This window comes from Budorcas taxicolor, chromosome 1 (assembly GCF_023091745.1).
Source record: "Budorcas taxicolor isolate Tak-1 chromosome 1, Takin1.1, whole genome shotgun sequence".
NCBI classification, from domain to species: Eukaryota; Metazoa; Chordata; class Mammalia; order Artiodactyla; family Bovidae; genus Budorcas; species Budorcas taxicolor.
In genome coordinates this window covers 48,095,612-48,120,898 of record NC_068910.1, presented here as the reverse complement: position 1 = coordinate 48,120,898, position 25,287 = coordinate 48,095,612, and the positions used below count along the sequence as shown (strand labels likewise).

The window sequence follows — 25,287 nt, the reverse complement described above, 5'->3', positions numbered from 1 at the left end:
CCAGCCAGAGAAGGCCGTGGAGGTCTACGACGAGGCCTACAGAAAGAACCCACATGACGCGTCCCTGATCAGCCGGATTGGGCAGGCTTATGTGAAGACCCACCAGTACACCAAGGTCAGGCCATGCTGGGGTAGGAAGGGGCAGGGAGGGCCAGCCCAGCAGGGGAGATGGAGGAGGCGGGGGGAGACCCCCCTGAACAGGGTGCCAAGGAGAGGGCTCAGCAACTCCCCACCACCCCCTAACACCTGCTGAGGCTGAGGCTCAAGCCCTGTGCCAGGCAGGAGGCCATTGCATCTGAGGCTTCTGTGTTCTGGAGGGGTACACAGGCATGGTGACTGCATGGTTGGGGGGAGGGGCACAGTGTGAGGTGCCCACGTGCAAACTCAGACCTGATGCCCCTATTTCCTGTGTGCACGAAGGCAATTAATTATTATGAGGCCGCTCAGAAGATTAGCGGACAGGACTTTGTGTGCTGCGATCTGGCCGAACTGCTCCTGAAGTTAAAGAAGTTCAACAAAGCAGAAAAAGTTTTGAAGCAGGCACTGGATCATGACTTTGGTGAGCGCACCCCAACTGTCTTCCCTAGCCTGCCTTCGAGCAGACATACTCCCTCTTCTCCTGCAGGATGGGGCAGAGGACAGGCACTGGCTGGGGCTCTGAACCCAGCCCCCATCCTCCCCCAACCCCCCACTCCCCAGGGGCCAGGAAACACTACTTTGAGTTTCCATTTTGCAGTCACAGACATCCCATCCATGATGAATGATGTCAAGTGCTTACTTTTGCTGGCCAAGGTTTACAAGAGTCATAAAAAAGAAGATGTGACGGAAACTTTGAACAAGGTAATTGACAAGTAGACTCAAGCTGTCTATCTGCCATTTCCTGATGGAAGCTGAAGATAGGAGTGCAGGTCTGGAAGGCTCCAGGCCTGGTCCGCTAAAGAGGATCTAGGTTACACCTCTGACATCCACCTTCCATTTATCCCCCCACCCTTGCTCTTTTATTGATTGTGCACGGAAGTGCTCGAAACCCGCCTGGGCTGGACTGGAGAAGGCAGGGAGGAAGACAGTGCCTTTGTCCTCAAGGATGCTTGTGCTGTTATTAATAGACAATGCCAGCAGCTCTCATGCATTGAACGCTCTGTGCTGAGTTCTGTACTAGGCTTTTTGCCTTATTTAATTCTCACAGTAGCCCTTTGAGCTAAGCACTGTGACATTCCTGTTTAACAGATAAGGCTCAAAGAGGTTAAGAAATGTACCCAAAGTCACACTGCTAGTAAGTGGTGGAGCTGAGATTTGAACCAGCTTTGGCCCGTCCCAACCCATAGTCTCCTGCTGGGAGTGCTGTGTGCTCGCCAAGTCGCTTCATTCGCGTCCGCCTCTTTGCAACCCTCTGGACCATAGCCCACCAGGCTCCTCTGTCCATGGGATTTTCTAGGCAACGATAGTGGAGTGGGTTGCATGCCCTCCTCCAGGGGATCTTCCCAACATAGGGATTGAACCTGCATCTCTTACGTCTGCTGCGCTGGCAGGCAGGTTCTTTACCACTAGCACCACTGAGAAGCCCCTGCTAGGAGACTCCTAGCCATTTTTTCGCTTCCTCTTCACTCTTCGTACCCAAGGGTGTGGCCTGGCACTTGCCCCTGGGGCATGTCTCTGTGGTTGTAGACTATCTCTGACTGCTTGACGTGACTTATCCTCGGGGTTTCCCACTGGATTTCCATTCCTCAGTCTGGCCTTCAGGGAACCCAGGGCTGATCTGTGCCCACTACCCACTGGCCTCGTTTCCTCTTGCCCCAGTGCTCTCTGGCTACTCACTTAATCACTGTTATGTCGTGGCTATTTGTGGGGGCTGCCTCAAATTCCCAGCAGGACACTTCAAAACAAATGCACCCAACAAAACACAGCCTGTGCTGAACACCTACTGTGTGCCTGTTCTGGCCTGTTGGACAGCTGAGGTGGAGCAGACACAGCAAGTGCCAGGTGTGATGGAAACAGGCGAATGAGCAGAGGACAGTGGGGTGTTTTGTTGCTTGAGAGCCTCTGCTCCTGCTCCTGCCCCCGCGGCAGTGCCAGTTTGCCTCCTGGGTACTCAGCCAGCAGCCTTGCCTGTCCAGAGTGACCCAGATTTGCTCAAGGGGAGCTGAGATGCCCTTGCTTAGACAGCTAGCTCTGAGATGAGAGCTTCGAGGCTTGCTGTGAATTGGCCTGAGACCTGGCACATCAGGCTCTGGGTTGCTCACGCAGAGCTTCCTGGTTTCCCTAGGCCATGGACCTCCAGTCTCGGATCTTGAAGCGTGTTCCCCTGGAGCAACCGGAAATGATCCCCTCCCAGAAGCAACTGGCAGCCTCCATCTGCATCCAGTTTGGGGAATACTACCTGGCAGAGAAGGAGTATGCCAAGGCAGTGCAGTCTTATAAAGATGCCCTCTCCTACACGCCTATTGACAATAAGGTGGGGTCCTTGGAGTGAAATCCTTGTCCTTGCCTTGAGACACAAAGCCTTGCAGAGCTCCCTGACTATGGATGGAGGCTGGTTCCTTCTCTGTGGTTCCCTGCAAAGGGCACAGACCCCTGCCTCCCACTCCAGGGCCCTCACCCACTGCAGCCCTTGGTGGCAAGTGTAGCATTTTCAGGTCCCCCTTGCAGGTGGGGAGAGGACATTGTGGCTGCCAGGGGCTTTTCTGGGCATAAAGCCCAGGCTAAGCTTGCAGGGAGGTTTAGGGTCATGTGAGAGGCATGGCTGCAGGTAGGAAATGGTGGCTGGTGTTCACTCGAGGAGAGGAGATGAAGAGCTTAGTGACAGACCCATTCATTTATTTAACGTGTTCTCATTTAACAAATTCCCAATATGTGCAAGCCAGGTACTGGGCCAGGACTTAGAGACACACTGGGGCAAGACAAGGTCCCTGCCCCGGGCACTGGGTACAGACAAGTACATAGGCAGTTCTAACAGCATGTGATACCCACAGAGGGGTCAGGACACTTGCGAACTCAGATGAGGGGTACCTGTTCCAGAGCCTGGGGTGCAGAGGGCTTCTCAGAGGAGACGAGATCAGAGCCGAAGCCGAAGGATCAATATGAGCTCAGTGGGCCCTGCCTCTCAGCGGTTAGTTAGGAAAAGTCATGACAGTACAGTACTGGGTGGGAGAGGGGGAGAGCCAGAGACATCATCCCAGCGGGTCAGAGACGTGCTTTCATGCTTTGAAGGCAGAGCTGACAGAGCGTGGGCGTGCGAGGACGAGGCCTGGGTGCCCGAGCCTTCCCATGACGCGCGGTGGTTGCTCACCGTCTCGGGGCCTGTCCAGGTGGCGCTGGAGCTGGCGAGGCTCTACCTGCTGCAGGGACAGCTGGACCTGTGTGAGCAGCACTGCGCCGGCCTCCTGCAGACTGAGAAGGACCACGAGACAGCCGCCGTGGTGAGAGGCTGCTGCCCGGGCCCCCACGGCCACAGACTGGGAGGCTGTGGCCTGGGCCCCCATGGCCACAGGGCGGGAGGCTGCAGACCGAGCCCCCACAGCCACAGGGTTGGCTGCTTCCTAGCCCAGTGACCCGCTCCGCGGGGCTGTGGGGCAGCAGGGGATTCAGCACTGGATCCGTCACCCCGGACGGGAGGGGTGGGCTGGCAGCAGGGGGCAGCAGCGTCTTCCCTTCCGGGCCACATCCGAGGGGAGAGGGTGAGGCTCATTCACTCCAGGGGAAACCACACCCACTGGTAAAGGCCAGGCGAGGACAGGTTCCTGGGGCTTCTGGAAGTATGAGGAAACAGCCCTCCCCAGTCCTACCCCTCTCTACCCTGTCACCCAGACCACCTCCAGGGCTGTCTCCAGCAGAGGTGGGTAACCCCCATTCCACGCCGCTGCCCACATCTGGCAGTTCTCAGACATGGGTGGAGGGGCTGGCCCCGCGGTGTCCACCCTCGGCTTTTCCTGCCTCCTTCCATCCTCACGCCCACCCCTCTCCCCAGGCTGTCCCACCTCCTGTGGGACCTTCTCCCAGTGCCCAGAGACGCTCCCTAGGAAGTTCTTTCCTGCCTCCCCTCCTTTCCCGTCCCCCCTTCCCACCATAGCCTCCCCTCCATGCCCATGCAAGCTGCTATCCTAGCATCGTGTGCATTCTGACAGGTGATGGCCGACCTGATGTTTAGAAGACAGAAATACGAAGCTGCCATCGACCTCTACCACCAAGTCCTGGAGAAGGCACCAGGTAATTAACTGGCTGCATCAAGCCTGCCCACCATGAGTGCCTCTGGCAGTTCCCACCCAGCAAGGTCTGCTCTCGCCCAGAAGGGTGGGCCCTCTCTCCTCCTTCCTGACCGGGCAGAGGAAGCCCCTTCCTCTCTGATTGTTCCCAGAGAGGCAGGAAACTGATAAAGTCCCAATGGAACGTGCTGGCCCTTTCCCAGTCCAAGGGGCCAGTTCCTGGTCTCAGGCAGGGCAGTGCTTGGTCCTGCCTGTCTGTCCCCAAACCCCAGACACCTCCCCTTGGGAGGTCACAGTCTCCTGGAGGTGGCTAGAAATTCTCCCCTGACATGTAGCTCTCTTCCCACTCACTGTAGCATAAAACCACCCTGCCTTGCTGAGGAAGGGGCCAGACATGAATAAGAGGCTTAGGCTAGAGCTCCAGCCAGGCCCATGTCAGTCACCCAGAGGCCCAGCAGATCACAGCTATTAGGAATGCAGGTCTTGGAGCCAGACCTTCTAGGTCTAAATCCTGGTCTTCCATTTACCTGATGTGTAACCTTTGGCAGATTACTCAAATTCTTTGTGCCTCAGTCTTCTCATCTATAAAATGGGAGCAATAAGAGTGACTACTTCATTGTGTTTCAGTGGAGCTGCTGGGGTGGCCATGTTCAGCTCAGACCAATAGTATCTCCTGGTCCTCTCTGCTTCCCCCTACCTGATTCAGATACTGGTTATCACAGCCTGGAGGTTTCTGCTCTCTTATTTTAGACAATTTTCCTGTATTGAACAAACTAATTGATCTGCTACGAAGAAGTGGCAAACTTGAGGACGCCCCAGCCTTCTTTGAATTGGCCAAGAAGATGTCCAGCCGGGTGCCTTTGGAGCCAGGGTTCAATTACTGCAGAGGCATCTACTGCTGGTGGGTTGGGGTGGGTGTCTTGGCAGGTGTGTGTATGTGTGTGTAGTCACTCAGTCATGTTTGACTCTTTGCAACCCCATAGACTGTAGCCCACCAGGCTCCTCTGTCCATGGGATTCTCCAGGCAAGAATACTGGAGTGAGTTGCCATTTCCTTCTCCGGGGATCTTCCTGACCCAGGGATTGAACCCAGGTCTCCTGCATTGCAGGCAGATTTTCTACCATCTGAACCACTAGAATGTAGGAGGCTGTCCCCAACAGACGTGCTGGGCTTTGCCAGGGAAGCTGAAGCTCAGCTTCCACATCCGGAAATGGGGAGACCAGAGATCCTGCCCTTGCTTTGCGCAGATTCTCGGAGTGACCCCTGAGTGTTCCTGTTCTCCCTGGGCCTCAGGGACTTTATCTGATTCTTGGGGTTACTCTTCTCCGCTACAGGCACATAGGACAGCCCAACGAAGCCCTGAAGTTCCTAAACAAAGCGCGCAAGGACCGCGCTTGGGGCCAGAGCGCCACCTACCACATGGTGCAGATCTGTCTGAACCCAGACAACGAGATCGTGGGCGGAGAGGCTTTCCAGAACCTGGTGACCGAGAGCAAGTGAGGGCCCAGATGGCTGGGGGTAGGGAGGGAAGGCAGGGAGAGCCCTCAGCCTCTGGATTGAGGTCTGGCGAGGGCCTCGTGGGCAGGCCAGGCCAGCACCCTCATGCTCAGCCTCAACGCCCGCAGCCTCACCAGCAGGAAGGAGTTGGAGCAACATGGCGTGCGCACCGCCGAGAAGCTGCTGCGGGAGTTCTACCCACACTCGGCCGGGGGCCATACCCAGCTGCGGCTTCTGCAGAGCCTGTGCCTGCTGGCGACCAGGGAGAAGGCCAACGTGGAGGTGGCCCTGAGCACCTTCGTTGAGATGGCGCAAGCTGAGGTGTGCTGGCTCCTGGGATGGGCGGGCGGGCGGCATGTTGAGGCGGAGGGCCGGGCGCCAAGATGCCTGCTTCCCGCCTGCACAGAAGGACAGCGTCCCCGCCCTGCTGGCCATGGCGCAGGCCTGCTCCCTGCTGAAGCAGATCCCCAAGGCACGCACGCAGCTGAAGCGCCTGGCCAAGGCCCCGTGGGCACTGGCTGAGGCCGATGACCTGGAGAGGAGCTGGCTCCTGCTGGCCGATATCTATTGCCAGGGTGGCAAGTTTGACCTGGCCTCGGAGCTGCTGCAGCGCTGTGTGAAATACAACAAGGCGAGGGGTGCATCGCCGTTGGGGCTGTTGTGGGGGTGGTGTGTGTGTGAGAGGCACTGGGGCTTTGTGGGCAGAGATGCAGGGATAGCAATGAGATGAGAAGAGGCAGGACAGGAGGGGTCCCGTGGACCACAGAGCAGGACGGGAAAGCAAGGCAAGAGGAAGCGAACAGGGTCAAGCCTCCTGCAACGGGGATGCAGAATGGGGAGGAGAGATGAGAAGGGTTCAGGAAATGGAAGGGTGGCATGCAAGGAGGGTTTGGTTGGGTCAGCAGGGGCCTTGGCAGGTCAGAGCAGGAGGGCTGTGAAGGCAGGGGTCATTCTAGTGTAGGAATAGCTGAGAAGAGGGCACCCAGTCCACCCTCTTGCCAGGGCAGGAGGTACTGCCGGAGTCCCTGAGTGGTTTGGGTTACTTCACCCACTGCCCAGCCCTTGCCCCCACTGGGTCCCACGCTGCTCTGACCGGCTTTCCCTGCAGTCCTGCTGTAAGGCCTACGAGTACATGGGCTTCATCATGGAGAGGGAGCAGTCATACAAGGACGCAGCCACCAACTACGAGCTGGCCTGGAAGTACAGCCATTACACCAGCCCTGCCATCGGTACAGCAGTCGGGCAGGCACGCGTGCATGGAGGAGGGACCAGGGCCGGGGGACCACCCTCCCGACCCCACAGCACAGGGCCTGTGATCTGTTCGTGGTGGGGAACCAGAGGGGTTATCGGGTTATCAGAGTGCCACCCACTGTCTTTATCCTCCCTACACCTGGACAGGCTTCAGGCTCGCTTTCAACTACTTGAAAGACAGGAGATTCGTGGAAGCCATCGAAGTCTGCCGTGATGTGAGCCCCTGACAGTGGTGGGAAGGGGCGGGGGGAGCCACTGAAGTCAGCCATGATGTGACCCCTGACAGTGGGGGACGGGGCGGGGGAAGCCCCTGAAGTCTGCCGTGATATGAGCCCCTGACAGTGGGGGGATGGGGCGAGGGGGCTTGGTGCAGTGGCAGGGAGCCCTGTCTGGTGTCTCATACCCTTTCTTTCTCTGTCCCAGGTCCTCAGGGAACACCCCAACTACCCTAAAATCAGAGAAGAAATTTTGGAAAAGGCCCAAGTGTCTCTGAGGCCCTAGCTGTGGTCAGTGGGAACCAGGGAGGGTGGAAACTCTCAACCTACAGAAGTTTCATGGAGGCGGGGTAGGGAAGTGGGTCAATGGAGAAGAGAGTCAGAAAATAACATACTCTTCCCCATTTCTGTGTGTGTGTGTGTTTGTGATTTGAATCAAGCCTAATCTGGTCTAAAGGACATCCCAAAGCTTTAGGTTTTTAAGGCGCAAGGAGCAATTTGACTCTGAAGAAGAAAGATGTCAACCAGCTTAGCTTCCCCTGGGTTCACTGGGCGACTTCTAATGGACCCCACTTTTATCCCAGACTTTCAGGGGCCAAAAGGGAACAAAGAGGTGGTTCAAAAAATACCCTACAGCTCCTTTAATATTTTTCGGTCAGCCCATACCAGCCTCCCCTCTCCTCTGTGGTCCCCAGAGTCCTGAATTACAGAAGCAACCACTCCTCCCTACCAAGCCACCCACTGGCAGGGCCCCACACAGGCCCCCTCTGTCCATACATTCTGCCTTCTCCTCAAGGCTTCAGCAGGCCTCTGCTGGTCCTTATCAATTTGGGAGTTTGGGACAGACCTCATCACTCTTGCTTCGGGCAGGAAAAATACATCCCAAGAAAAACTAGATCTGCGATTCAGCTTCAGTAAAAGACAGTGGCCAACTAATTCATCTTCCAGGAACCCGTTAACACCCAAGGGGACGAAAGCAGGGGTCTCTTTGCAGATGAATAATGTTAACTGTAGCTGGCAAGAGGGTGACAGAGGTCACCTTTGCTATGCTCCCAGTACTTCTCTGCCTGTTTTTCAGGATGGCAGTAATGGGCCAGGCTCACCGCAGGGGAAGGAGCTCTGAACTGGAGTCAGGAGGCCTAGAATCTCCCTGTGTGACCTTCCCCTCTGGGTATGTGTCCCCATCTGTGGCAGGAAATTAGACTAGATCTCTGTGTTCTCAAATCACGGTGCGAATCCGTGCCAACGATATACAGCAAACATCTGAAAGTTTCATAACTGGGCTTAAATATCATCCTTATATAATAGAGAAAAATAGCACACGAACTCATGAATTTGTGAGTGCTGTTACATAGACTACTTCTCACTTTTAAGCATATTGATATAATCGATAACAAGTAGAATATTTCATGGGCTTCCCTGGTGGCTCAGTGGTAAAGAATCCACCTGCCAGTGCAGGAGACACAGGTTCAATCCCTGGGTCGGGAAGATCCCCTGGAGGAGGAAATGGCAACCTACTCCAGTATTCTTGCCTGGGAAATCCCATGGACAGAGGAGCCTGATAGGATACAGTCCTTAGGGTTGCAAAGAGTCAGACCTGACTGACGAAACAACAACAAAATATACTTAGTATGAGTAGAACACAGATATGGCATAGTTTTTAAGCTGTCCAGTGATTAAGGTTTGGGAACAGTGAACAGGTCAGGGTCCCTTCTAGAACAGCCTAAGTCATCCCTCATGACTGCGAGCCTTGTTTTTATAACATACTGATGATCACGTGCATGGCCTTTTGGTATGAGTCAATGGTCTGGAACACCTTCCCCAGGTTACCACCATCATTCCTATGGGAAGCCAGGTGCCTTTATTATGATCTGTTTTACAAGCTAGTTTCTAGGGGTGGATTATGTTGAGAGGTACCCCTGTGGCCCTAGCTGGGAAATGGGTGGCTTAGTCCAACCATGGGCTGTGGCCATGGGATAGGAACCTGCAGAGGCTTCCAACCAGAGTATTGGAGCTGTGGGGAGCTGCCACCCAGACCCCCAGGCTGGTCCAAGCACAACCTCAGCACCATTGGAGAGACCCAGGTTTTGGATCATGCACACTGGAGCAATCACAAGCGCGTCGGGCTTCCAGGGTACACAAGGTAACTTAATGAACTAGGGTACTCCACCCTGAGATGCCTAAGACCTGGCTGTCCCTCCCTAAGCTGGTTCTGGGGACAGGTGGCCCCACTGCAGGCCAGACTCCAAACCATGATTTCTCTAATGGCCACCCCACTGAAGATAGGACTGCGTGACCATGTCCACACGTCCTGAGGCAAGAGATACATACCTAGGTGGTCACACAACTGGCAGAAGAGGAGGATAAAACCTACAGAAAGAGAGGCAGACACTTGAAAACAGAATTCGAAGTCACAAATATGCACCAGAGATTTGCACGTTCCAGGCGCTCCTGTGAGCACCGGTTTATGCATGAACTGAACAAGCTTGTGAGGTGAGTAACGTTACTATTTAGACAGTTCAGGAGACATCCAGGCACACAGACAGGAAGTAATTTGCATGTCACCTCACTAGTTAGTATAACAGCAGGGTTTCAAACCCTGGCACTTGGGGTCCATAGTCTTAACCTGTAAGCCATAGAGAGGAAATAAGGGGAGCCCAACACAGGCCAGAGGCAGAGGATGAGAGCAAGAAAAAGGAAACCCAAGTCAGGTCTCTGGTGCCCCCTCCTAGCACTTACATGTTGTTGTTCAGCCGCTAGGTCCAACCCTTTGTGGCCCCATGGACTGCAGCACGCTAGGCTCCTCTGTCCAGCACTTGTATAAATCATCATTATTCCTAGAGCGGAGGTCAGCCTTGCTTCTCCAGCCCCCAGACTGGGGCTCCTTGGGGCAGGGTGCAGCCTGCTCATCTGGCCTTTGGCCCGGGCTTCCAGGGACAGGTCAGACAGGTCTGGCTGGTGCAGATGGGTGTTTTGCAGCTTCCGGTGCTCAAGTCCCTGGGGACCTCTGCCACTCAGTCCCACACAGGGCCTGCGCCAGCCACATCCCACTACCCACCCTCACCTAGAGTGGATGACTTCACCCTCAGGGCCTGGCCGCAGCCTGGTGTGGGCGAGTGTCTGTCCCCAAGCAGACAGCCTGGTCCCCAAAGACTGCTCTGCTGCTGCTCCCCACCACCACCCAGGGGACCCCTCAGACGGTTTCATCTGCCTGGCCAGCCTCTTCTAGCTGGCTTTCCATCTTTGAGTTGACTGGCTGGCCTGGAAAGAGGGCCTGTGTGTCCCCCATGTCTGTCCCCGATGCAGCCTCCGTGTGCATACTGCTGGGCAGGGCCTGTCTCCCCCTCCCTCTCCCACCTCACCATCTCCTGTGTACCTGTACTCCCAGCTCCACAAATGCAGACCACGCTGTTAAAAATAGAGCCTCTTTATTGGTACCTATAAGCTCAGGTACAAGGTGTTCCCACAAGCTCGCAGGCTGGCAAGGCCTCCTGGGCAGGAGGGCAGGCCCAGAGCCTGGGCTTCTTGGCACAGACACAGAGGAAAAATGAATAAATTATAGTTCTAATACTTGGGGACAATACAGAAATTATGATGTAAAATCCAACATCAGCAAACAAAGGGCATGAAAGCCATAAGGAGCCCCCCTTGCCCCTGGCCAACTGGCCGTAGGATGTGGGCAGGTGGACCAGGCTGGGGTGCAGTGCCCGGAAAGTCCTGAGTGGTCCAGGGCCTACTCTGGGCCCTGAGGGAGCCCCTTACCCTCTCTGGGCCTCCTGCTTCCCCCTCCTACATTTACAGCCTTGGAATAAAAGCTGCGGCCTTTGCCGGGGGAGGGGGAGAGATGGGCAGAGGACAGGAAGGAGGGGGGATGTGTGGAGCAGAACAGGGTTTTGATCACGGTTTATCAGCCCAGCCCAGCCCAGCCCCTGCCCCTACTTGCTTAGCCATCCAGAGCAGGGCTGCTACACGTTAGACAGAGGGCGCAAACCCATGCCTGGTCTACACCGAAGCCCCAGCAAGGGCATGGTTGCAGGACTATCAGGCAAAGGGACTTTGTGGGTGGTGGGGAGGGTCCTGTGCCCCATCCCTGACCCCAATATTGCTTGCCAGCCACCTAGTCTCCAAATAAATTATAGGAAATAAATTATAGTCTTCACAGTCCAGAGGATCCAGTCACCCATGAGTCTAGAACTCAGGGTGGCAGAAGAAACCATAAAAGGTGGCTGATTTCAGCCTAGTGTGGCTGTCTTCGGGCTTAGGAACATCATACAAGATGGAAAAGGAGTCTGCAAAGCTCCAGGGAAGCCACATTTCTTCCCACTCCTGGCATGCACCATGGATGTGGAAGAGAAGGTGTGGGCGTAGGGGGACCGGGCAACTGAAAGGGGAAGTACGACCCCCACCCCCACTTCAGCATAGAAAATTACAAAAATAAATAAATCAATCCAGAGTGTTGCATGAAAATTAGTAGGAGTGCCCACATGGGAGCCAGCCAACAGGGGACCATTACATATAGACCTTGGGGAACCCCCAAATTACAACAAAGCAGCAACAGGGTTCTTGGGGCTGGGAAAAGGCACCCTAACCCTCACACAGGCACAGGTTCCACCAGCGATGCCGGGGTGGTGTCCTCAAACAACTGGCCGTCCACAAAGGGAGCCAGGGCCTCGGCAGCGGGCTCAGTCAAGCCCATGATGGACTCCAGGAAGCAAGTGCTGGCGTCCGCAGGGGGAGAGAAGGCAGGCAAAGTGAAGTGTGGCACCTCGAGGTGGTCCAGGCTGTCAGACACCTTCCGGGAGGTGTAATGGGGCCCCAGACTATAGTCTGGCAGGGCCTGGAGCAGCTCGAAGGAGTCGCAAGAGGACAAGCTGAGGTCCACTGAGCTGCTCTGGCCAGCGTCCGTGCTGGCTGGCACCAAGGGGCCAGGGAGGCTGCCCTCGCCCAAGCCTTCAAGGCCACTATTGAGGAAGCAGCTGGCATCCAGGTTGGCATTTTCATCCAGGATGCCTGACGTGAGGCTAGAACTGGAATAGCTGTGGGTCCAGCTGGCCAGGCCAGTGAGGTCACCAGTACCAAATATGTCAGCTGGGTGGAAGCAGCTGAGATTGTCCAGGCCGCCCACACCTCCATCCTCCTCCTCTTCCTCGCGTCCACCTAGTTCAGAGTCACTGAAGCTCAGGATACAAGCCAGGCCATCATCATCCACACCAGGCTGGAAGCCAGGGCTGGGCAGGGCCAGGTGGGCAGGGTCATCCGGGGCTTCGCTGGTGCCTGAGGCTGTGGACGAATCGGTCATGTCGCTGCTGCAGCTGTTGTCTCCCAGTTCGCTGCTCACGGGGGGCTTGGCTAGGGGGAACGCAGAGGCCAGGACCTGCTCGCCCGGGCTGGGAGCGCCACCCTGGGCCGGGGCCTCCAGCTCCCCGAGGCTCTCGGCCCCCTGCTCGAGCTGCAGGCGGGTGAGCGTGTGAATGAAATGGGTCTGAACTCGAGCCTGATTAAATTCCACACGGCCCTTCGGATTCTCACAGCCCTCCCTGCAGCAACCACAGGGGAACGCTGTGTGATCCATCTGTAAAGAAAACAGAGGTGCCAGTGAGGATCCGGTGGAGCACGGAGAAGTCCCTGACCCAGGCTTGCCTTCCCAGCCCTGCCGAGCCCCAGTACCTGGCACTTGATGCCCGCCAGGCTGCAGCTACAGGTCTCAGGATCACAGACCCTGTCGCAGCGACAGCCGCAGTCCTCCCGGGACTGGCGCAGGGCCTGCAGCTCTCGCTTCTCCTCGCGATCAATCCTCCGCACACCTGAGGCCCGCAGCAGAGCCCGTCGCTTCCGGGCCGGGAAGGGCTGGAGGAAGGTCATTTCCTCCAACCGGCCGCCTGCCACGGCCAGTGCCAAGTCCTCCTCCACAGAGGCGTCATCGATGGTGTCCACGGTGAGCTGCAGGCCGGCCTCTGTCTTGGGCACCCCAGTCTCCGAAAGCTGTGTCCAGGGGAATGAGGAGGGACGTGAGAGGCTGACATGACCCCACAGCTTCGGTCACTTAATAAATGTCCCCGAGTATTTATTCTGGGCTGGGCATTGTGGATGCCGTAGTGAATGGGACAGCCAAGAACACGCCCTCAGGCCATTCAGAAAGAGGTCTATTTGCCTCATTCCCCACTTCATGGACAAACCCCTTCCCCGAGACAGACAGATACACTGACGCCACCATGTCCCATCTACTTCACCTCCCCAGTAAGGTCAGGCAGATTGAGGCTCCACGCCCCCTGGCCCTCCAATAGGAGCCCTTCTATACCCATCTGCCTCCAGAAAATACGGCAGCAGACTCTCATCAAACCAGTCAGCCCCATGGGCCTCCCAATCCAGAAGTAAGATGGCAACCACCATGACCCTTATCCCCCCAAGGCTAGGAGTTTACAGCAGCCCGAGGGCGAGGGCCACAGAGAAAGTCTCCCCACCTTCCATCTCAGCGCCTCCAGCTTCTCCTCCTTCAAGCGTAGGCGCAGCTTCTCTTGCCGTGCCCGGGCTTGCTCCTGGGTAAACTCGGCCAGGGAGAAGCGGCGGCAGGCACTGTGGCGGGAGGCCATACCCAGGGTGCAGCCGCCACGGCTGGGCACGCTGGTGAAGCCCTGGCACCGCGGGAAGTAGAAGACGGTGATGCCATCAAAGGCCACTCGGCCTCGGCGCTTCCGGGGAGCCCGCTTCAGAATGGACAGGGCTGGAAGACAGGCAGGGGAGGGGCAGGCGTTAGTTCTCCGTGAAGCAGGGCCTAACCCCCAGGAAGTGATGCTGAACTACCTCTGCTCACAACTCTCGCACCCCACCCAGAAGAGAAATGGATCTGAGTTTAGGAGCCAGCCTGGCTGACGCTGGTGCTGGTAAGAGTCCAACGTCACCCTGTGTCGACACTGGCTCGTTATTTACTAGTCCAAATGAGAGCATGTGTCAAGATTAAACGTCTTTCCCATCTTTAGAAGCCATTTACAGGTCCCCTTTTTTTGGGGGGTGTGGGGGTTGCTGTGCTGCAAGGCATGCAGGATCTTAGCCCCAGACCAGGGATCGAACGTGTGCCCCTGCAGTGGAAGCTGAGAGTTTTTACCACTGGACCACCACGGAAGTCCCTCTATAGTTCTTAAAGTATTGATTTGTAGGAGCTTTGTATATATATTAGACATTAATCACCAGTCTAACCTATCTGTACAAATATTTTAGTTCTTTATTTTTACTTGTGGGGTTTTACAAAATAATTTCTAAAGTTTATGAAATCAAAAGTATATTGAGCTTTTCCCTTATCACTTCTGCATTTTGCAACAAGCTCAGAAAGGTCTGCTGCTGCTGCTGCTAAATCGCTTCAGTCGTGTCCGACTCTGTGCGACCCCACAGATGGCAGCCCACCAGGCTCCCCCATCCCTGGGATTCTCCAGGCAAGAACAGTGGAGTGGGTTGCCATTTCCTTCTCCAATGCATGAAAGTGAAAAGTGAAAGTGAAGTTGCTTAGTCGTGTCCGACTCTTCGTGACCCCATGAACTGCAGCCCACCAGGCTCCTCACCCCATGGGATTTTCCAGGCAAGAGTACTGGAGTGGGGTGCCATTGCCTTCTCCGCAGAAAGGTCTACTACCCTTTATAAGTTATTAAGTATGTCAATTAGTAAGCTATGTATTGGCATATTCAATACATATATTTGTATACTACTGATTAGTTTGAACCATAAGAAGTTACCATAAAATAATTAAACCTTGGCGATGCTGTATATTTTGACTTAATATATTAATTTTGTACCAAGCTACCTGAGGGAATTCCCTAATAGGTTTTCTATATACCTGTTCTTGAGTTTATCATGTAGTTGACCACCTGCAAATCATGGCAATTTTGCCTGTTCTAACCAAGTGCATTTAATTATCTTTTTTCTTTGCTAACTGAATTGGCTAGCACTTCCTGAATGATGTTAACAAACAGTGGTGACAGACAGTGCCCCCAGCTGGCTCCTGACTTAGTGGGACTGTTTCCAGTGTTTCCTCAGCAATCCTAATACCAGGTTTTGGGTTGAAACATGTATTTTTTATCATTTAGGGTAGAATGTACTTATCCTTATCACACTAACGGTCTTATCTAGAAGGAATATAGTTGCTGTAGTTGTTGTTCAGTCACTAAGCCGTGTCCAGCTCTCTGCAACTCCATGGACTGCAATATGCCAAGTTCCCCTGTCCTCTTACCTCCCGGAGTTTGCTCAAATTCATGTCCACTGACTCAGTGATGCTATCTAACCATCTCATCCTCTGCTATCCTCTTCTCCTTTTGCCAGAAGGAATAGTACATGTTATCAAACAGCAGCTCTCATATTTTTCCTCCTCTGACATAGTTATTTGGTAAATTTATATGAACAGATTTTACAGTATTAAACCATCCTTGTATTTCTACAGTAAACCCACAGTACTTTAGTCAGTTAATGTACTGTTAGATTGTATCTGCTAAAAATTATACTTTTTCATGTATAATGTACAGCTCTGCATATAGTCCATAAATAGACATATCTGTGGCATTAAGACATCATGGTGGGGATCATCAGAGGAAAAATGTCTGCATGTGCTCCCTGGTGTTGAGGGGGTGCAATAATGAAAAATGAGGTGGAGAAACACTCTAGGGACTCTCTGTCAGTTTGAAATCAGAATCATGAAAACTTAAAAACTAACTGGGGGAGAAAACCTTCTCACTGCATTCAAGCAAAGCCAAACAGCATTTTGCCAGGTGAGGGACCGGCCTGACAGGCCCCGCAGCACAGAAGCATGGGGTGTGGGACTTGGGCAGGGCAGCTGGTAGAGGACAGGGAGCCAGCTGGGAGAAACGAAACTGGAACTGAGGGGCAGAGCTGGGCGGGAAGGCCCCGGGGCCACCAAGGAGCCCTGCCCTGAACGTGATGACTCCAAGCTGGAGAGTCCCAAGGTCAAAGGTGAATGTCGCTGGAGCCGGCATTCCCGAGTGACCTCTGTAGGACAGGAAGTGGACGAGCTGGGGAGCCAAGCAGGGAAGCTGAAGCCGGGACCTCCAGAGGCCAGGACGACTTCATCAGGGCCCCCCCCATTTCATCTTGAGGAAGGAGAGAGGGGTGCGATGGGGTTCCCAGGGCAGAGAGACTCACGAGTGAAGCTTCGGGGGCCACAGATGTCACGGTCAGGCAAGGGCAGCTGATCCCAAGGGTTCTCCTCATCCAAGTCCCAGGCCGGGGAGACCGAGGAGCTGGGGGAGCAGGAGGGGGAGCGGTGGCCCGAGGAGGACAAGGAGGAGGACGAGCAGAGCGAGGACGAGTCCTCATCCAGCTGGTCAAACTTCCGCTTTAGCAGCCCGGCCATGGTGTCGAGGGTGCTCTGGGGCCCTGGCACAGCCAGCCTGGAATGAGAACGGGAGAGCTCTAGGTGGCAGGCCTGAGGGCAGGAGGTGGGCAACCCAGGCCCGGTCATTGCCTCTCCCACCACCCCCCCAAGGATGCCCAGGACTCCAGGGGCTGCCTTGCACTGGATGGAGGTTCGAACCCTCACCCTGGCGCTTGCAGACTTGCACCACCACCATTTTCCCACTACTTACTGTAACCCACCTACACACACGCACACACCAGACCAACAGATGGGCCGACAGACCTCAGCCTGGCCTCGCTCATTCCCCTGCAGGAATCCCGGGGGCTGACTCACTGGCTGGGTGATTCACACGGCTGCATCTGTGTGCCTTTGTGTGTGTGAGGCCGGGTGCATGCCGACAGCCTGCATGGCCCTCGTACAGTGGCTGCTTCCTCCTCCTCCCTCCTAGCACACCCACAGACACGCCGCCCTGCACACACTGGTGACAGGCCCTTGCTCAGGGCCAGGCTGACCAGGGCACTCCAGGGAACAGGCTGGCTTGGACACCACCCCGGATTTCCAACACACAACTTTCCCATGATGGAGCTGCTCAGACTTTCCCTTAGAAACCCCCGCCCACAGGAGAAGTCCCCTGCCTCCAGGCCTGACTGTGGGACCAGAGCCACCTGGGCTTCGTGGCTCTTTAATATCTCCTGTTTGATCTTCAAAATTCACCTTCATCTGGCCTTCCGCTCCAATTTCTAACCCTGTTTGAATTAACTTTCATGGGAAAGTATGCTCTCCCCTTAAAAAACAAAAACCCTCTTGGAGTGCAACTGACCAGCCACACTGAGGTTCCATGTTCCTCCTGTCTGCAGTCAGGTGACCTGAAGCACCCCAGGACACACCGTTTGCTGTGTCTCCCCTTTAAGGGTCTCAGCCCTCCTCAGTAGAACAACCAGAGGTTCTCACAGCCTGGCTGGCCTCACCCAAGTGAAGGGGACTTGGGGTTCCTCCTCCTAACAGCCTCTTCCACTGTTCGAGAATCCCCAAAGGACTCGGTCCTTAGGGCTGAGCCCAGCTACCCCGAGCACTCAGGGCTGGGCCCCAGGAGGCCACCAGGAGGAAGGGGAAATGGCGCGGAGGCCCCCGTGCTGGGAGCCCCTCCCCCACTGCAGCACAGGAAGCGAGAGTGAACAGGAAAAGCCAACCAGAAGGCTGGCAATCTCCCCTGCTCAGGTGTCCTTTCGAAACACCCCTTGGCCTAGCCTCCCACGAAGTCCCTGGATCCCAGACTTAGGCGGTGTGCTGTCAAACCAACTTACTGGGTAAAATTCATCCCAGGGACAGCCTCTCCTCACAGGCACCAGAGCAGCAAGAGAAGCTCCGCGACTTGCCAACCCTCCAACAATGCTGAGCCCAGGGGAAGAGGACGCACAGGTGTTTCCGGGGGCTTCTCAGCAGATAGTTTCTCAGGCCTGGCACCGCCCCCCCCCACCTCTCCCAGGGTCAAACCACAAACAAAAACAACCCAGCTCTCAGCTGACCTGAAGACTCTCCCAGGAGATGGGGGAACTCATGGCCCAGAGGTAGATGCATGCACACACGTGTGCACACACACACACACTAGTGCACGTGCAGAGCCCAGAGGCACCCAGACACAGAAACACACGACAAACCACACCCAAGGATCTTGTCCTTATCACAACCCCACTGTGAGATCCCGTCTCTTCCCCAACTCCAGATGCTGCCTAAAGGGTGCTGAATGTCTTCCCAGTCACACACCTAAGCCAAAGACTCCCTCAAGCCAAATGCTCACTTGGTCTCTGCCTGGCCACCCCTTAGAAACGTAAAATTCTGCAGGCCCCATATCGAACCCCTTGTCTCTGTTCCCCACCTCCCCATGCCATCTGTTCCTCTTCCTGTGTTCCCTATCTTAGTAACAGCACTGCCACCCACCCAGTTACTCAAGCCAGAAACCTGCAGTCATCCTCAACTCCTTCCTGCCGTCCTCCATCCACATCCAGTCGCCCAGTCCTGCAAGTACACATTAGCTCACTCGGTCCACACAAGGCCAGGCACCGACACAGCAGGCATCACAGAGGCTGCCCGGAAGTGTGAAGAGAACCTCGGCTCCAGAACCATACTGCTCACATCTGAACCCTGGCGTGGCTTAGTTGGCTGGGTGATGTTGGGCAAGTTCCTTAACTTCTCTGGGTTTTCAATTTGTCTTACAACCGAATAGGGTTGGGATGTTTACGTGAATCAATCCATGTCAGGTTCTTAGAACAGTGGTAAATGCTTGCTGAATGTGTCATTCTACACCGGGGGAAACGAGCTCCTGGATACACACGACACAGACGGTTCTCACTGATAGCATGGTGAGTGACAGAAGCCAGACACACGATTACATGTGAATGAAGTTGAAGAAAGGGCAAACCCAATCGGTGATGACACAAGTCAGAATCGTGATTACCCAGGGGGTGGAAAAGGGCATCAGCTGGAGACAGTCATGAGGGAATTTTCCCAGGGCCGGGAGGGGGTAGTAGTGTCTGGAAATGTTCTGTGTTGTCTGGGTGGCGGTTCCACAGGTGTCTAAAACATCTCACTGCACACATAAGATTCATCTACTTTGTGCATCTTACACACGTCGCCTTCAGTTCTGAAAGTCTGTCGCCCTTACATCTCTGTCCCACTGATACTGTGGGCATCTCCTGCCCTCTCCTTGCAGCCACTCTTTACCCTGCAGCTAGAATGATCTTATTACACCATCTCCCTGCAGAGAATCATTCCCTTTAGGATCAAGTCCACAATTCCAAGAGGCTGAAGTATGCCTAGCCCCCAGACTCATCATGCAAGACTCTTCCCACCCCCTTCACTTTATACTCCAGCTGAACTTGCAGTTGCCCCAACAGGCATGACCTTCTCACTCCTGGCCTTTGCCCAAGTTGGAACCCAGCCTCACTCCCCTTAAAAAGTCATCTCCCAGAGGGCCTCCCTGACACCCTTTTTCCTCCCCACTACATGCCTCTCTGGGCCTCCGTGAGCCATGGGATTCCCCCATCACAGCCCTTATGGCTCCTTCCCGTGACCGCCCCACTGCTCATCTCCCTTGCGCCGGGCTGAAGGCTTCTCTGCTGGTCTGCACTGTGCCTGTGCCTGGAGTAGTCTGGCACAGAGAAGGCTCCTGAGGACCATCGGAGGTAGGCAGGCTGGCGCTGCAGTACACACAGAGGGACGATCTAGGCACATGGGGTTTCTGGGGGCCACTGGTCAGTGTGCCCTGCTCCTGCTCGGGTCACAGATAGTTGGGGCAGGGATGAGGGCGGACATGCCCATCCCCCAGCCTGTGCCTGAGGGTTTAGCAAGAATAGCACCCAGGAGGGGGTAGCTCCGAGGGCAGGAAAAGGAAGCTCCGGCTGCCAGCGAGTGCCAACACAGGCATCTCAGGACGTTCCCCAATAGTAAACAAGTAGGAGTGTTAGGGAAGCCCGTTCAAGCCAGACACCCTGGCTCTGGCTCAGGGATGTCTACAGAATGGGAGCTTAAGGGGACAGGGTTGTAAACTCCAGGGACGCAGACGGGGACACAGGGGAGCCATGGCCGCGACACACCTCCTAGAGAGGAGCACCTAGCGAAATCTGCAGACCTGGAAATGGGGACTCACGTCCTCCCTGACCCGGCGTGGCGGCGAGGAGGAGCCCCTGGATCTTGTGCTTGGCCGCCCCACCTGGGAATCCAAAGGCTGAGAGAGGCAGAGGCAGATGAGACCAAAAGACTCAGCCAGAGACAAGGAGAGGCCAAGTCAGAAAAGGAATGAAAGATAGTGGAAGAGTCCAAGAAAAGTGTCAGACAGTGAGTCAGAGGGTGGGGGAGGGGCCCTCCACAGCTACCCAGGAATCAAGATCCCTACCGACCGTGGCACTGTTCCCAGGGTGAGCACAGCCCCCTCCGAGGGTCCTGGAGGAAGGAAAAGCAATTCCCAGGAGCTGGCCCAGACAGAAATACCACACCCCCGAGGAGCCCCGGAGACAGGCCCTGAATCAAAGAGAACCGGGCTTCTTCCGGGATCTGCCTGGGCCCTGAGAATCAGGCCCTCCCTGCTGTCACCACTCACAGGAGCTGACAGTCCAGGACGAGGAGGGGGGGTGCCTCCCTCCCTCCTCGCCACAATTATCTACATACTCAGGCCACACTGTGTGAACTGAGGGAAGGCCACCTCACCCTGGATACCAAGCAAACAAAGGCTGTTTAAGGAGCGGGAATCCCCAGGCCTCTGAAAAGTCACACCAACTCCTCTTCGACCTCAGCAGTCCCAATGCCCCAGTCCCATGTCAGAGCTGGTATTGGAAAAGGGGCACCTTCAGCTGCCTCCACCCTCTGTCAGGAATCTGAAGAATGTGTCTTTTAACCTCAGAGCCCAAGGCCTTGGCCAGGCCAGGCCAGCTCTCCCCAATACCTGGGGTCATATGACCCCAGGCCCCCAGAAACTACTTCTTGGGAGAAGAGGAGGACACCTTTGAGCACCTCACGCCCCCATGGGTATTGGCTAGAACAGCCATGGCAGCCCAGAGGGGGCAAGCAGAAGGCCCTGGTACACCCCCACCCCTCCCAACCCATCCCCCAGGGGGAGAGAACAGTTCCTCAGCCTTGGCCTCCAGGGCCTGGCACTGGGGAGGCGGCGCCAAACGTTTGCTGGCTACATGAGGCAACTGCTCCTGCAGAAGGGAAATTGCACCTGACAGAGACTGCTTCCTCCACCTAAGCAAGGCCCCCTTCACTGCCATTCACTCATTCATTCATTCATTCATTCATTCTTTCAACAAATATTTATTGAGTGCCTATGACATGCCAAGCACTGTGTCACGCACGGGGAATACAGGGAGCAAGACACAGACAATAGTGCCCCCCTGGAAGCTTTGAGTTTACTAGGGAATAGAATAATGAGTTATGAACCCTGTTGAGTGCTGGAATGGAGGGCGGGAAGGGGTACAGCTGGGAGTGAAGACAGGAAAGGGTGGGATGGAGTAAAAGTTCCAGAGAGAGAGGGGGGCACAGGAACCCTGAGGGACTCGAGGAGCAAGAGGCAGAGAGATGGAGGGGACAGGGCTGCCTGGGAGGGGACTTTGGGAGCCAGGGCTGACAGAGCAGGCTTTAGCCTAAGGGCACAGGAAGCCACTGAAGGGTTGAAGTAGGGAGTGACAGTAGCAGATCTGCATTTTAAAAAGATGGCTCAGCACGAGACTGGAGGGGGTGGGACAGGAGGGGGTGTGACGGGTTGGCCGGAGCTGCCAGAGGTGGGTGAGAGTAGACAAGCCAAAGGCTTAGGAGAAAGGGGAAGGAAACCTGGTGACTTCTGGAGGTGGGGACCAGAAAAGGCAGTGATGTTGAGGATTTGGGGATAAGGGATGAGCTCTGCTCGAGAGGGCTGTGAGACATCTGAGTGGAGGTGTCGGGTGGGCAGTGGAGCCAGGGAAGGACCCTCTTGTGTCAGGAGTGTGGGCTGTGTGTGTGACGCGCTGGGGAGCCAGAGTGACTAAGTGTGTGACGGCTGCCACACTTCGTGGTGTGGGCATCTCAACAGTGTCCTGCCAGTGGAAGGGCCCCCGGGGAGGGGAAACTGAGGACCAGGAGGAAGTAGGTGCTGGGGAGGGAGACTTGCGTGGGAGAAGCCTACGTGTGCCCGAGGGTGCCCGCGGCTAGCTGCGCCCATGACTCACAGCGGTGGCCTCTGCGTGTGACGGTGACTGACAAACAGGTGAGCGTACGACACAATCCCTTCTCCTCCCCCTCCCCCCCTGCCGGGGTCCGTGACTCACGGAGCCTCATTCCTCGATCATCCCTCCAACTCCCTCCCTGACGAGCGACGGCACTCGCCGCAGCCCTGGCACCCGCCCCCGGGGGTTGCCCGAGGAGGAAGGCGACAAATGTCACCTGCTCCGGCCACGCGAGGAACTTCTGAAAAGTTCTCAGGCAACTGGGTCAAAAGGGAACTCACCCGCGGACGCGCGCCCGCCGCCACCCCGCCACCCGCGCGCAACCCCGGCTCTGCCGCCACCCGCCCGGCGTTCGGAGCGCCGGGACCGCCTGGGGTCCCGGCGACGGGGCGGGGGGAGGGCAGCAGAGAACCTGCGATTGTCGTCTCCCGGGCTCCGGACTCCGGCCGCGGCGCGCCGTCCGGGACCGGGCTGTCCCCGCCCCGGTGCCCTCTCAAAGTGGCGAGGGAGAAATGTCAGGGGCTGGGGGGCAGCGCCCTCCATGCGGGACGCCCCCTCCCCAAAGTCCCGTCCCACCGGCCCGGAGCCCCTGGTGCTGACCTGAGGTCCGGACGCTGGGCAAGGGCAACGCCGCGACCCACGTCCTGGTCGGGAACGCCCCCTGCGCCGCGACCCCGCGCTCGCTCGCTCTCTCGCTAGCTCCCTCGGTGGGCAGCACTCGGCCCAGCTGCCCCCTGCTCTGCGCGTCCGGCAGCGGCGGCGGCGGCGGGAGACTGGCTGAGCCCGGCCCCGCCCGCCGCTCCGCCCTCCTCGTCAGTGGAAAACTCCGGGACTCACGGCGCTGACGCACGCCGGGCCTCCCGCCCGCCGCCCCGCCCCGCCCCCAGAGGCCCCGCCCCTCCCCGCCCCAGAGGCCCCGCCCCTCCCCGCTCCAGCCCGAGCCGGCGCGGCGGTCGCCGGCCGCCCTGCGGACTCTGACCCTGCGCCGGCGCCGCGGACGCTCTCGGCCCGCAGCCCCCTCCGCTGCCCTCCTCCGGGCCTTCTCCCGCAAAGGTTGCGAGAGTCGCCGACGCTCCACGCCGGCGGAACAGGATCGGGAAGGTCCATACCTTTCCCTGCGGCCCCTGTTTACAGATCGGTAGACTGAGGCCCAGAACGGCGCGCAGCCTCTGTCAGGCCACCGGGCGGTGGCAGAGCCCTGGCCCCTTACACGCCCTGACCCCAACCTCGCCCGAGGCAGTTGACTGTAATCCCGTCGAAAGTTCCTTCCTCACCCTCCTTCCTACCACCTCCCCCTACCCCCGCTCCCCGCAGATCCGCCTGGAAAGTATAACCTGGAGAAGAACCAGAGGTGGGTGAGGTGGGTGAGTAGAGATAATGGGGTGGGGGAGAAGGTCATCCTTGGTCCTGACCTTCACCTCTGCTCAGGAGCCAGAGACTCTGCAGAAGCCCTGAGCTAGGGGTTTCTGGAACCAGCCTACACTATCCCCACCGCTACCAGATCCCTTTCTTGAAAAAAGAAAAGAAAAAATTCTAGTTTCTTCTGAGCCAGACCCTGGCCACTTAAAATGGCCCACTGCCTGTTCTGCTCCCGCCAAGGCCTTTCCTGACTTGGGGCCAACTCTCACAGTATTACTGCACCGGGGAAAGCTTGTGCGTGCCCGGGCAGCAAGTTCTGGGCCAGAAGGACACCCGCTGTGGTCAGACCCTACCCACCACGCCTGCCCTGAGCGTCTCCCCTCGCACCTTTGCTGCAGGTGTTGTTATCGCCTGGAACGCCTTCCGGCCCTCTTGCTGCTTACCAGAATCCCATCTCCTTTAAGGTCTCTCAGCGCGCACTGCCTCCTCCAGGGAGCCTTCTGTGGGAGCCTGACCCTCCCCCTCCCAGTCCGGCTCCCGCTGCATTCTGGGTTCTTCTCTGACTGTCCTAGATGAATGTTGTCTGGGACTAGCCCAGCCCTCAGGATTCCTTTCTACCTAACTGCAGGTGGGGGGTGGGGGTGACCTGTGCTGACTGCATGGCATCTGAGGTAGAGGTGGTGGCAGGGCCCCTGTAGCCACAGATGTGAATGTAGAGGGGGTCAGGAGGGGTCTGCCCGCCCTTTACCTTGCCAAGAAAGAATGGAGTTTGGGGGAAGCTGCGGCCCCTGTTCTTCCTGGATGCCTTGAATGTGCCTACCTGGGGGGCTTGCAGGGGGAAATGTCTGGATGGCTGGAGCCCACCCTCCAGTGACGTCCCAGCGCCTTCTGGACGAAGTCTTAACTCCTCGGGGCCTACAAAGCTGGAATAAGCAGGCCTTTGCCCCACCTTTGCAGCCTCACCTCTTTCTCTTCAAACTCCCATCCCCCACTCCCTTCCCTGCGCCTCCATTTTCATGTCTTTAATGTGTGTCTTTTTATTTGTGACATCCGTACAACCGCACAGTAGTTTAATTTACACACACGGTGTTCTGTTCTATACCTTCTTAAGTTTGTCCTGCCCTTACCTCTGCACTCCCAACCCACACCCTTGATAACCGCACTCCAGCCCTGATTGCCAGCAGTCAGTTCTTGGGGTGTGTCCTGCTCATCCTGATTTAAACTTCCAAAGATGCTAATCTCCAGTCTGGTTTGACCCACTTATCATATATCTCTATGGCTTCTTTATGCATTTCCATGTGAGTTGTCTGTGAGCACTGGGAGGGCAGGGACCATACCTGACTATCCGTTCTGCTTGTGCTGCTTAAGAACAAAAAAGGTATTGAATAAAGTGTCCATGGGGTAAATGTCTATCAAGAGCTGGGGCTCAAGGAGAGGTCAAGGCTGGAAGTGGGGATGGAAGACACCCGGTAAGTTGAAGCTCTGGGTGTGGCTGAGACAGCCCTGGAAGGAGTTGAAAAGCTACAGAGCTGAGTGTCCTTTGCTGGAGGTGACTCAGCCCTTAGGGCTTCTAGGCAGGTGGCCACCCACCCACTCCCACACCCCTCAAATATTTAGCTGCACTGTCTCCTCTGTCTGCTAGGTTGTAGACCTTGCTGGTCCCAAGGAATTGTTTCTTCCAGGAGTTCTCCTTTCCTGTGTGTGTCTATCTGTCT

General features: G+C 56.3%; 2 protein-coding genes across 2 annotated transcripts in view; one reads left to right on the top strand and one right to left on the bottom strand.

Moving 5' to 3' along the window:
- TTC21A (tetratricopeptide repeat domain 21A) overlaps nucleotides 1-7,448 on the top strand; it is a 32,721-nt gene extending 25,273 nt beyond the window's left edge. Inside the window, exons 17-29 of the mRNA XM_052640216.1 lie at nucleotides 5-115; nucleotides 421-559; nucleotides 737-840; nucleotides 2,264-2,452; nucleotides 3,306-3,416; nucleotides 4,122-4,203; nucleotides 4,950-5,100; nucleotides 5,534-5,695; nucleotides 5,825-6,017; nucleotides 6,103-6,327; nucleotides 6,805-6,925; nucleotides 7,095-7,162; nucleotides 7,371-7,448. Coding sequence (XP_052496176.1) covers nucleotides 5-115; nucleotides 421-559; nucleotides 737-840; nucleotides 2,264-2,452; nucleotides 3,306-3,416; nucleotides 4,122-4,203; nucleotides 4,950-5,100; nucleotides 5,534-5,695; nucleotides 5,825-6,017; nucleotides 6,103-6,327; nucleotides 6,805-6,925; nucleotides 7,095-7,162; nucleotides 7,371-7,448 — 1,734 coding nt within the window. The remainder of the gene's footprint in view (nucleotides 1-4; nucleotides 116-420; nucleotides 560-736; nucleotides 841-2,263; nucleotides 2,453-3,305; nucleotides 3,417-4,121; nucleotides 4,204-4,949; nucleotides 5,101-5,533; nucleotides 5,696-5,824; nucleotides 6,018-6,102; nucleotides 6,328-6,804; nucleotides 6,926-7,094; nucleotides 7,163-7,370) is intronic.
- Nucleotides 7,449-10,579: 3,131 nt separating this feature from the next.
- Nucleotides 10,580-22,976, bottom strand: CSRNP1 (cysteine and serine rich nuclear protein 1). The gene is made up of 5 exons (XM_052636849.1): nucleotides 22,814-22,976; nucleotides 16,304-16,551; nucleotides 13,624-13,883; nucleotides 12,830-13,144; nucleotides 10,580-12,734 (listed from the first exon to the last, which is right to left on the bottom strand). The coding sequence occupies exons 2-5, from the start codon at nucleotides 16,512-16,514 to the stop codon at nucleotides 11,754-11,756; spliced, it is 1,767 nt and encodes a 588-aa protein (XP_052492809.1). The 5' UTR covers nucleotides 16,515-16,551; nucleotides 22,814-22,976; the 3' UTR covers nucleotides 10,580-11,753.
- Nucleotides 22,977-25,287: the final 2,311 nt, after the last annotated feature.